The sequence below is a fragment of the Ornithodoros turicata genome, chromosome 4 (genome assembly GCF_037126465.1).
Source record: "Ornithodoros turicata isolate Travis chromosome 4, ASM3712646v1, whole genome shotgun sequence".
Taxonomy (NCBI): Eukaryota; Metazoa; Arthropoda; class Arachnida; order Ixodida; family Argasidae; genus Ornithodoros; species Ornithodoros turicata.
In genome coordinates this window covers 42,552,790-42,566,032 of record NC_088204.1, presented here as the reverse complement: position 1 = coordinate 42,566,032, position 13,243 = coordinate 42,552,790, and the positions used below count along the sequence as shown (strand labels likewise).

The 13,243-nt window shown below is 42.8% G+C and overlaps 1 protein-coding gene across 3 annotated transcripts in view; it reads right to left on the bottom strand.

Annotated features, from left to right (window-relative positions):
- LOC135391463 (phospholipid-transporting ATPase ABCA3-like) overlaps positions 1-13,243 on the bottom strand; it is a 288,004-nt gene that overhangs the window by 18,116 nt on the left and 256,645 nt on the right. For all 3 annotated transcript variants that reach the window (XM_064621719.1, XM_064621720.1, XM_064621721.1), the window contains one exon: positions 11,724-12,076. In XM_064621719.1, coding sequence (XP_064477789.1) covers positions 11,724-12,076 — 353 coding nt within the window. The remainder of the gene's footprint in view (positions 1-11,723; positions 12,077-13,243) is intronic.

Below are 13,243 nucleotides of genomic sequence, written 5' to 3'. Positions count from 1 at the left end.
AAAACAGAATTGTCATATCTGCATTTGACCACATAGGAATAATTTGTAAGTACTTTACTTGTTGACATTAATATTTGCACCAGGTCACAACATTGTTGATTTATGGAAAATGTAAATAAATATATTTATTTGGTTGCCAAACAATGCACAAATGTCTTCTTTTCTAGTGAGATATTCCCTGTTCACCAGACATAAATGTGGAAAAGTTAAAGGGGCACAATGATGGTAGAGTCTATCGTTGCTTTTTGCCACTTCACATATATGCACTGTTATTCGTGTGCACATGTAGGAATAGGAAGGTAGAGGATGCGCATAAAAAATTTCGTATGCAGCCACACATATGGTTCAGAAGATTAATTAGATGATGTCCAAGCATATATAATTGTGCTTCATGTGCAATGGGTATGCTAACGGATTGCTTCCATGAAGCCTTTTTATTTTTTTATAATTTTTTTTATAAATGTTATTTGTGATTTTATATAAATTTCATATTACATATTGTATACTTATATTTTTTATAAATTTTATACTAAAAACTGAAGTTACACGGCCCCTGTAAGAGTGCCCTTTGCAAATGGTTTGGTAACGCGTCTCGAACTGTAAAGGTAAGCGGCAATCGAGAATGCTGCAGACAAGGTTGCAACTTACATATTGCTTATCACGTCCTACATACAAAGTGCTTTGTACAATAATTCCTGAGCACGGAATTAATCCCGAGGCTGGCCAGTGATGTCACCCACGACGACAAGTCACATAATTGCCTTTAATACTTTTACACCCCATGGGCTGAGTTGTGAATTGAAAGAGCACTCTACAGAAGGATAAGGTGCACCTGATTTCTAGGATCTATGCTATGCCCTAACTCTTCAGACACCACATTTCTAAGTGGCAATATGTGCTCTGGTACTTCTTTTGCGTCTGCATAGTGTGCAACCACATGGCTACTGGAGCTTTCGTGTGCATGTTTTTGTGCGACGGTGTTCATTACAAACAAAATCCAGATGTTAGACATAAAATGCAGTAGTTTGTAGCGTACCACACAACGCAGCGTGACATGGGAGTGCGTGATTCAAAGAAAGCTTCCGGAAAACGCACAGAATCCCACAAAAAGTTTAAAATGTGTTTGTATTTCGTTTTACGTCTCTCGTCATTACATACCATCGTCGACGCTGTTGCACATTGATAAATCGTACGTAAAACTTGTCCCATAGCAGTATGCGGTTTCTCAAATACATAGCACAATTTTTTCCTGCAGGAATGAAACGCTGTCGGCATTTTCTTGCTAACACGGCTGTCGAAACGTCAGTCTCTACAATGGGCAAGTGCTGTAAAGGGGCTAACGCAGACGCGACTCGATACAAATTGTACGTGCTCACAAAACACAAACGACGAATTCCAGTCACAACATCGCACAGAGGTTGGTTCGCGAATGAGTTCGCAGCTGCTGCACTGTTTACTTATCGCGGAACGGTGGAACCCGGCTGTCCGCCATCTTCAAGCACAGATACGTGAAGCCGCGAGAAGCCGTAGCGGAAATCCACTGACAAGTACGAAGGCGCGTACACGTCACAATGCCCGTTCGGGCGCATCTACGTCATAAAAATTGCTGCGCCCATGTGTGTTTCGGAATGAATTACCTATTTTTTTGACATGGTACTGTACCGAACTGAGAGAATGAAGGTGTATTTTGGGGAGAGCTGGATGTGGGCTTTCAGAATATCACAACCGTTTCGACTATTTGAGATATCGGCATAGCTGACCTTTAAGCAGGCTAATGAGGGCAAAGTTTCATGAAAATCATACGTTCAAAGTGACCTCTACAACAGCATGCAACCACCTTGGTCACCTTGCAACTGGTACTGAACTCAATTGAAAAACTCAATTGAATGAATTGAACTACAACATCAGGTAAAAAACGTCAGTTACAACGCACAAGTCAAATATATGCACATACTTTGATCTGATGCAGTGTGAAGTAAAGGTATCACAAGGAAACCTTTCCTGATTGGGAAGCGAACAACTTTACATGTGACGCAATCAACATCCCAACACTAATGTATCGCACAACTCACTAGCAATGTGTATGCCTAGCGAAGAGGAAGCCACTGGTGTCTTATAAAAGTCGGAAAGACTCTTGAAAGTGCTACCCAAAATAACGATTATTCCGCTGTGCTCTCAAATATTTCTCAGTACAACGATGGTTCCATTCCTGAGCTGTACTGTGCAGTCAGCATCGGAGTTTGTACATACGCAGAAGCATGGCAGGTCAATCCGTTTTCACTGTTTAGCACCGTCAGCTGCTGCACTCAATAGTCCTTCGTCATGCTCCCATTTCAGTGTAATATGTTTGGAATCATGCTGCTTAAAACAGAACTCTCTCATCATTCGATTAACTACCTGTGAGGGGCTTGTGTGGAGAGCGAACCACATGCTTCAGATCTTTCAAGTAGTTCTCAAAGGGAAAGCATGAAAATGTGTCAAGAGCACCAAATCTGCGGACATAATCGACTATGTGTATTAAACTGTGAAAATTCAGGACAAATTTCCTTTCCGTAAACTGAACATCCTTTGGCAGCAAATGAATACAGTAGTGATCCTGCAACATCAGGCATTTCAACTGGGCTATGTTTGCTCAAAATATAGACCGCAGCACTGAAAGCTAGGAAGTGTTGGTACACAGCTCTGTCAATAACCTTTTTAAAGGGAGACTCCGCACAAAAAACGTGTTGGGGTAACAGTGCGACATCAATCCGTACCGTATGATATTTCAGTGGATACAATTTCTCATCCCCAAGTGGCCCAGATGATTAGAAAATGGATATTTTCCTTTGAGTGATTAGGCGCTCCTCCACGGAAAAGCAGTCCAGCAACACTGTGCTTCTCCTCACCCGTATTCCTCGTGTACGGGTTTCTGTAGGTTTTGCTTTTACCGCTGGCGCATATTTTAGAATGAAATCGAGGAAGCAGACGACTGGTCATGCATGCGACACGAAGAAGTTACAAACCGCGTGCCGAAAAAGCAGCCGGTGGCCCACACGAGACTACCGGTGACGTCACGCATGACGTCACGCATGATGATGCTGCCTGCCCCATCTTCCCTGTGTGTGGTGATTCCACGTCCTCCTTTCATAAGCACATCTTATTCTTGTATCGATGGGCGGCTACGTATCGTCCCATGGGTGTGGCCTGTGCTGAGATCATATTTTTCCAATTGCAACATTTTTAATTTGCACGTGTAGTTAGAAGCACCTGTCATGTATTTTTTTACATTGTATCATGTGGTGTCTTATAGTAATTTATTTCATGGAACATTGCTCACTACATAAGCACCCTGAATAGTCACTTTTTTGTTGTTTGCTGCCTGCCCCATCTTCCCTGTGTGTGGTGATTCCACGTCCTCCTTTCATATGCACATCTCATTCTTGTATCAATGGGAGACTACGTATTGTCCCATGGGTGTGGCCTGTGCTGAGATCATATTTTTCCAATTTGAACATTTTTAATTTGCACGTGTAGTTAGAAGTATCTGTCATGTATTTTTTACATTGTATCATGCGGTGTCTTATAGTAATTTATTTCATGGAACATTGCTCACTACATAAGCACCCTGAATAGTCACTTTTTTGTTGTTTGCTGCCTGCCCCATCTTCCCTGTATGTGGTGATTCCACGTCCTCCTTTCATATGCACATCTCATTCTTGTATCAATGGGAGACTACGTATTGTCCCATGGGTGTGGCCTGTGCTGAGATCATATTTTTCCAATTTGAACATTTTTAATTTGCACGTGTAGTTAGAAGTATCTGTCATGTATTTTTTACATTGTATCATGCGGTGTCTTATAGTAATTTATTTCATGGAACATTGCTCACTACATAAGCACCCTGAATAGTCACTTTTTTGTTGTTTGCTGCCTGCCCCATCTTCCCTGTGTGTGGTGATTCCACGTCCTCCTTTCATATGCACATCTCATTCTTGTATCAATGGGAGACTACGTATTGTCCCATGGGTGTGGCCTGTGCTGAGATCATATTTTTCCAATTTGAACATTTTTAATTTGCACGTGTAGTTAGAAGTATCTGTCATGTATTTTTTACATTGTATCATGCGGTGTCTTATAGTAATTTATTTCATGGAACATTGCTCACTACATAAGCACCCTGAATAGTCACTTTTTTGTTGTTTGCTGCCTGCCCCATCTTCCCTGTGTGTGGTGATTCCACGTCCTCCTTTCATATGCACATCTCATTCTTGTATCAATGGGAGACTACGTATTGTCCCATGGGTGTGGCCTGTGCTGAGATCATATTTTTCCAATTTGAACATTTTTAATTTGCACGTGTAGTTAGAAGTATCTGTCATGTATTTTTACATTGTATCATGCGGTGTCTTATAGTAATTTATTTCATGGAACATTGCTCACTACATAAGCACCCTAATAGTCACTTTTTTGTTGTTTGCTGCCTGCCCCATCTTCCCTGTGTGTGGTGATTCCACGTCCTCCTTTCATATGCACATCTCATTCTTGTATCAATGGGAGACTACGTATTGTCCCATGGGTGTGGCCTGTGCTGAGATCATATTTTTCCAATTTGAACATTTTTAATTTGCACGTGTAGTTAGAAGTATCTGTCATGTATTTTTTACATTGTATCATGCGGTGTCTTATAGTAATTTATTTCATGGAACATTGCTCACTACATAAGCACCCTGAATAGTCACTTTTTTGTTGTTTGCTGCCTGCCCCATCTTCCCTGTGTGTGGTGATTCCACGTCCTCCTTTCATATGCACATCTCATTCTTGTATCAATGGGAGACTACGTATTGTCCCATGGGTGTGGCCTGTGCTGAGATCATATTTTTCCAATTTGAACATTTTTAATTTGCACGTGTAGTTAGAAGTATCTGTCATGTATTTTTTACATTGTATCATGGCGGTGTCTTATAGTAATTTATTTCATGGAACATTGCTCACTACATAAGCACCCTAATAGTCACTTTTTTGTTGTTTGCTGCCTGCCCCATCTTCCCTGTGTGTGGTGATTCCACGTCCTCCTTTCATATGCACATCTCATTCTTGTATCAATGGGAGACTACGTATTGTCCCATGGGTGTGGCCTGTGCTGAGATCATATTTTTCCAATTTGAACATTTTTAATTTGCACGTGTAGTTAGAAGTATCTGTCATGTATTTTTTACATTGTATCATGCGGTGTCTTATAGTAATTTATTTCATGGAACATTGCTCACTACATAAGCACCCTGAATAGTCACTTTTTTGTTGTTTGCTGCCTGCCCCATCTTCCCTGTGTGTGGTGATTCCACGTCCTCCTTTCATATGCACATCTCATTCTTGTATCAATGGGAGACTACGTATTGTCCCATGGGTGTGGCCTGTGCTGAGATCATATTTTTCCAATTTGAACATTTTTAATTTGCACGTGTAGTTAGAAGTATCTGTCATGTATTTTTTACATTGTATCATGGCGGTGTCTTATAGTAATTTATTTCATGGAACATTGCTCACTACATAAGCACCCTAATAGTCACTTTTTTGTTGTTTGCTGCCTGCCCCATCTTCCCTGTATGTGGTGATTCCACGTCCTCCTTTCATAAGCACATCTTATTCTTGTATCAATGGGAGACTACGTATCGTCCCATGGGTGTGGCCTGTGCTGAGATCATATTTTTTTTTATCTGAACATTTTTAATTTGCACGTGTAGTTAGAAGTATCTGTCATGTATTTTTTACATTGTATCATGCGGTGTCCATGTGTGCATTTCTGTATTGTGTCATCATATACTTGTCCGAGAATATCACACAGGGTGCTAATCACACAGCTAATTACCAATATGTATGAACAGTCTAACAGAGTCTCATTTTGCTGCCTGTATCAGATTTCCCAAACAGGCCAATGATATAACGATTAAATACGATGTCACCCTTTTGAGTTTATATTTGCTGCTGTCTTCTGATAACTAAGGATAAAGGAAGGCTAAAGAAAATGTATAGAATTCCTTTAGACTACTGTCTATAGACATTTGGGAAAAACGAAGGCCAATGATAGGCTATAGCCATCGTTTGGACTATTGTCTATAGGAAGTCAAAGTCTATAGAAATACCAAAGAGGCCAAATAATGTCCAAATGATGTCAATAGACAGGAAAACTTCATTTTCATAAGGGTATGTTGTATTGCTCGCTTTCTATCCCTTCACTTAAGATGTGGTTAGGTAACTGGTCCACGGACATCACCACAACGCGATTTGTAATCTAGGAATGTCGTTGTGGAGGTTGTTTGTGAATGTAGCAATTCCGTTCTTTATTCTAGCAAACGAATTGCAGGTACGCAGCAAAACTGATATTGCATGATTGATAAACACACAACTTGCATGCTTCGCATTGTTCTGTGGTGGTTGTTTAACGGGCAATTAATCTTTTGACCACAATTACGTTGTTTCTCATTTGATACATTTCCTGCAGGTAAAATGAGCGGCCACTTTGGGGCGGAACTAGTCTAGACTCCGCTGCCGTACACTTCTTGGGCGAAAACTCAATAGAAATAGTACCAAGAACGTGGGTGTCCAAGGACAGAAAGTCTGTATTGTGGCCGGCATATGGACTTATGCGAATGAAAAGGGCAATTGAAAAACAAAGACCTGAAAACACATGGAAAACCTTCAGCTGCAGGGTGATCTTTACTGGAGGTGACCATTTGCAGCCAGTTTTTGCTAATTCATCTAACTGCTTTGTGCAACCTAGCTTAAGTTATTACAGATTATGAAAGTGCACTCAAATAAGCCGAAGAAGCAGAGTACATGACCGACCTGCATGGTGATGATGAGTCGGATGGTATGCATTTATCTCTACATTTCAGCAGGCTTACTCAAGTCATGTTCTTGTTGTAGAGCTTCGGGCTCCTAGTTCAACCTGTGTCGTCACAAGCTTGCGGTACACCAAACAGTGCTGCAGGCCAGAGCAGAAGTGGGAGTATGCGCTCTGGTGAGTGGAGGCCTTGCTATATTGCTCACTCTATTCCCTTGCTAAACACTGTACATGACTTAAGTATTACTTCTACACTTCGATTAGAGAAATTTCTCTACCTCTCAGCATACCTGCCTCGGGGAGTGCGTGAATGTTTCTTTGCGTTATATTACTTTTTCCACATTATATCATTTTTTTGCAATTTGAATTTTTTCAATATTTCAGGCACTGATGACAGTGAAGTATATTGCACAAGCGGTGCATGCACTTCAGGGAAGAAGAGGCAAGCCAGTGAAGATGAACATGGTTAGCATATCATTCGAAATGCATTACTGTTCGCTACACAATTATATTCGTACACATCATGATTTTTACGTGGCATGCAAATCGAATCGCAGGTTCCTCAACACGCAAGCTGGATTCCAACAAGGTCAACCGCCGTGAGTATCGTAGTACGAAACAAAGAAACACATACGCCTGATGTGGCATATAACTTTTCGGGGATGCTCTGACGGCTACTCCAAAAGATGGAAGCTCTATCTGATGACACCAAGAAGCTCGGTCGGGAAACTCGACAAATACGCAGCATGCTGCAACAGCACATGCAACCTGATGACGTATCACATGTGGAGTCTTTTGATATTTTACCCGTTAAAGATGAGCTTCGCCTTCACGCAATTGAGAGAAGCCTGACAGATGAAACTAACTTCAGAGTATTTGTACGCTCACACTACATGTTTTATGGAAGCTATTTGAACTGCCGTTCTACTGTGCAGGTTTGTCAGCTCTGGACATCAGGGGGCTCCAGCAGCGCCGAGTGCACCAGGAACGTATTGAAAAGACTCGTGAGCCTTGGGTTTGCAACTCCGGACATAATGCGAATAAGAGAGTGTTCAAGGAGATCCTAATATCACGTCTTCTAACTGGTACGGTTAATTTTTGAAATCCTTTAATTATTCAATGCACTGCACTTCACTGTTATACTGTGTTCCTGTGGATATATCTTCCTAGTTAGTTAAGTTGTACGAACTTCTTTCAGCCTGCGTTCGAAGGGCATTTCCAAGTACTACGGACACAGAGATCGCAGCTGCTGCAAGGAATTATTTTCGGTGTGCCCCAGGGGTGGTGCGAAAAAGGCCCAGGTATGTGGGCACTGCACCTAATATATATGTGGAGTACAAAGCCACATTATGCTGTGCCTTCCCTAATTATTAGATTCTACTGCCCTTGAATTTTAAATATTTCCTACAGTTATTTCTGGCGTTTTGATTTCAGCCGCACTGATTTCGACTTTGCAGAAGACGGATACAGCTGGGCTGTAGCGAGCCTGTTTACTTCACCCTTCGCATGCGCGACAACAAGGAGCTAGACTACAGGGCAAGACAGCACCTGTAACCATCACCTGTAACCATCACCAATAACCATCACCTGTAACCCAGGACGACTGCTATATCTGTGATATCTGATATTAATAATAATTGATTTTATACATTCCTGTGTCATTATTTGTGCATTAGAAAAAGGCTGCATGGAGGTTTAAATAACTAGTGGTCAACGTCTAATTATCATCATAATGGCATCGTGAAGTAAACATTGTCACCTTGCTGTTAATTTTTCTGCAATATTATACAATATTATTTTCAAGCTCTTTATTTTGAAGAAAAATCTGTTATTCGAATCGCGTGCATCTGACAACTCGGACTTGTTTGCACTTCGCTGATGCCATTGCGTACTAAGAAAGTATGTGTGACTGCTCCTACAGATCTCAAGACCATGTATTTTCTATAAACAATGCGCTTGTGCTTGCAGGTTCCCCTCAGTCACTCAGCTGTGCCGAAGAACCGGATGCAGAACCTACGCCAATATGCCAATTTGTTCCACTGTTCTTTTAATCTGTGAGGTACGATGGAAGCAAATAAACTGCTGTGTTAACCTCGTATGTGCAGTTGCTCCTACAGCGTGTGTGATAAGTCATGCATGTGCATGCTCTTCGTGCACAGCGCTTCGAATTTCTGTAATGAAATACGCTGACAGCTGAACAACTGCAAAGCACTCGTGACAATAACGTTATGTTAAGATGAGGAATGGGGAGTTTCATTGCCAAGGTCTATACTCCACCTCATTGCTGGTGGCGATGTGGTGAATAAAATAACGAGCCCCTTCAGAATAAGGATCGAGGTCTTATTGTAGCACACACACGCAGACACTCGTAGAACATAATACGATATTGGAAAAAGTCAAACGAGAACCGTACAATACCAAATCACATAATAACGAACGAGAACCGCGGAACACCACACGAAAACCGAACAACACACAAAAAATATAAAAACGGAGGTACCTTACAATGTGGAGGTACCTTACCCAGACAGTGTGAAATCTTTCTGAATAAAAATAATTAATTTTATAGGTTGACATTCACCAAATTCACCTTCATGCGTACGCGCCTGTGCACGACAGTTACGACCCCCTATTCGGAATACATGCAGCGGAGAAGAAAAAGAAGGCAATTAGCATTAAAAACTAGAAAAACACGGCTGAAGCACGTTTGGAATACATCAGCACACTGATTCCTTAGAAAGATGCGTGCTAGTCAGCAATGAGGAGCGTTTAAAGCGCAAAAAATACTCCAAATCAAATCGCTTCCCATTGTTTCCTAAGGGAGCAGCCGGTGCCAGTGGGCCCTCCAACATGGCGGCCGGTTGCCGCACCTCTCCCCCACGAGCCCCTCTCCTATGCGCGATCCAGCCTATATACATAGAGATCAGTGGTCGAAGTACGCGCGCACCAAAGAGAGAAGGGCACGATACCCCCGACGGCCGGGGAGAAGCGACAGGTGATTCCGTCAGAGGCATTCGACACTACACCTTTGGCAATATCAGACGTTTGTCTTACGTATTAAAGTTTAGTTTCTTTTGTCTTCCTATTTCCGATTTCATTTTTATCCGACAGGTAGCTTCCATCTATGAGACAAAAATGAAGTAGCAGAAACTGAAAAAAAAAAGAAAAGAAAAATAATTGTAGCTGACCAGAAAATATTAACGCGTTACTGGAGACACCGTTGTTTATGCTTATCAATCAAACATTCGTTTTGAACGCTTTTTAATAGAGTATTCGAGCACAAACGGCGCATTGCCGTGCAGGCGATTTCGCGGAGCTAGCACCGGAGGGAACGCGAGCGCCGCGCCGCGGCCAACAATTGACTCGAGGAATTGCGACGTCGTTTTCCAGCGGAGTTCGGTCTCCTTACTTCTCCTCCGTGCTCACGATTCAGAGCCTGTGCGGGCATCACTTCAGTGCACATGCGCATGGGCGTCTGATTCGAATTAGCATTACTAGTTTAGGAGGGGGACTACGGACAAAGTAGGAGACACGACAACAGAAACAGCTTACTCTCAACTGACGAATTGACGGGATTGCGGCTGTACACCGTGATTTGACCGCACGTGCATGCTTGCCAAGCATCCCAATCAGACAGTGAGGGAGATACATGAGGCCATCAACATTTTTCAGCATGGTCCCGATTGTGTCAGCTCCCCGTCAATAGCCTTGTCTTCTGCGGAATTTGATTATCTAACTGAAAGTCGCACAGATCGTGATATCGCCATTGGATTGTGCTAAGCCTGCTGTCATTGCCGTTGACGTCATCATATCTTGTAGTTCAGATATTTTTGTTCCTTGCATTAAATTCGTCAGTTGAGAGTAAGCTGTTTCTGTTGTCGTGTCTCCTACTTTGTCCATAGTCCCCCTTGGCAGCCTAAACTAGTAATGTCACACCAACTACCCCAACTTTGCACTTTGGTACGAATTAGCGTCGGCGGCAGTGCTGGAACTTTGCTCCGGTCCGCTGAGTGACGTAACACGACTCGCTTCAAAATAGGCTCCTCCCACTGGCCAAACCCTCCCTATAAACCCCGCTCCCTGCCAAACATGAGCCTCAGGCGCTTTACTAGACACTTCAGACACTCTTCCGCCGACTCCAAAATATCCCCTACCCCCTTTATACCTCCACTTTACAGCTTTCGCTATCAAACAAAGAAATTGTGATTATGAGACACTTCATTTCAATGGCAGCGGTTCTTAATTCCTGAATAGAATATTGTCATTGATTGAATATCACGTTTTATGGCGTAAAATGCCGTGAAAGAACCATAGAGAAAGCAAGAAAATATGTGGTTGTGCGTGAAAAGCGAATTAAAAGTAACTTGGAACTTAGCTTAAGTTACTTTTGCAAAGAAACGATTTCCTCTTAAAGTTACCACGGCGCAAAAGTACCCAGTTAAGTTACAGGTTACAAAAAAATAGAACTTAGTTACAGTAACGAGTTACTTGTAACGAGTTACCTCGAACTCTGCAGGATCCTCAGGATTGGCACTCTTCTACACGTTATTGTTCTTTGGAAAAACTCCTGCTTAAGCCTCGTTTTAATTAGTGTGAACAACGGATGAATCTCGTTCCATTTTGTTTTCCTGCACTTTAAGGTTAAGCCGCTTGAGTACTTATGTAGCTCAAGAGTCTGAACTTACTGAATGTTAGCATCGAAAGGTACGTCGCGAAATGCTAGGCATAGCGCTATGATGCCATATGTAGCACAGCGTCACCATGCCGCGGTGTTTCTTGTGACTGCCGCAAAATGACCGTACAAAACGCCGCCCGTCCATTTTGCGGGCCTCCGTCTTCCAACCATTAGTCATATCGATTGCTGACCTTACCCACATGTGTGGAAGTACCTGACACTCACCTGTACTTGCTCCACATGGTATTTTGCTGCGTAATGCTGACAAACTTCAAGACGTTTGTGACGACGTGTGACCTGTCTGATATCCCCTTGAAGCGCGCAAACAGATCCAGCACTTCCCGTCCAGTCATACAGGGAATTAGGAAAGTGGACTCTGGAGCGTAGCCAATACACTGCTGCCATTGCTTCAGGTCACCTCGTAAGCTTAACTTTGGCATGTAGGCGTTGCCGGACGTAGGCACAACCAAGCCAGTGAGGATGTTCATGATGGTTGTCTTGCCCGAGAGGTTGACACCGATCAAACCCAGACATTCGTCTTGCTTCAACGTGAAGCTGAGACTGCCCACTGTTTTTATCTGCGGAAGGTAATTCCGAAAAGTAAACCAATCAATTAATATTCTAGTGTACGAACTAAGTTTCGAAAACATGGATGCTATCTAAGACAATGGAGCATGGTCTCTATGACGGACTTGAAAAAAGCCAAATTTTTACAGGTGTATATTTTCGCCTTTCGCGTCTGAACTGCGGAAGATTTACGACAATTAAACAGTGAATGGTATAAGTTGGTTCTAAAAATGTCTGTCTAGTTCCACATAAAAAGTTCTCTCGTTTTCCTTCCTCGGAGTGTCATGGGCTAAGACAAACGTTGTCCAAAAAAATTATAGGTGGGATTATAGTGTGGAACACATGAGAATGCGCCATTTTGTCGGCCAACTATCTATCTATTTGTCTACCAGATAGCACACAACGAACGGTACAGATACAGATACAACAGAAATATATCCCACTTTACTGCAGCCGTGGGGACGACGATCGTGACGTGAACCAGTTACCTGCTCAAGGGAATTAGTAGGAAGCCATTTAGTATGTTTAGCGCATGTATGGTTAATTTCAATGGAGGAGCAAATTTTGCCCCCTCTGGGTGGACTTTAAAGGAGCATGGAAGGTTCTTGGAACATAGTTTTTTACTGCGTCGTACGAGTATACTACTTTCAGGAACCGTCAAGCAAACTACTTTCATGGGGAAGTGGCAATTTACTGATAATTCCCTTGCAAGAGAGTTCAGCGGCGGCGGCCTCGCTCAGCGGGTCCAAGCGGCTCGTGACGTTAGGCGGCAAAGGTCTTGTAATTGGTCACCGCGGATCATCTGCTAACGAGAGCGACCAGTCGAGACGCGGGAAGATCGGCGTAAAATGCGACTGCAAAAGAAACACAGAAAGAAGGCGCTCGCATCAGTATTGGCAAGGGTCCGAAACTCGCAAGTTCTTTTGTGGGATAAAGTCAGGCGCTTCATGCGTTTCACGTATTCGGACGTCACAAAACGTCATAAATTTAACGTCAGGGCGACATCCAGTGGCTAGTGCTTACTGATTGGTTCCTATGGGGATGAATTTGTTTTCTGAACGATGATTGGTCGTTTTCAAATTTGTTCGAGAGCGCTCAAACAGGCGACAGCGCGTCGGCTGTGTCGGCTGAAACCTGTGTCCACGCGGTCGCCGGCGTCCGCCCCGGATGGCTCATGC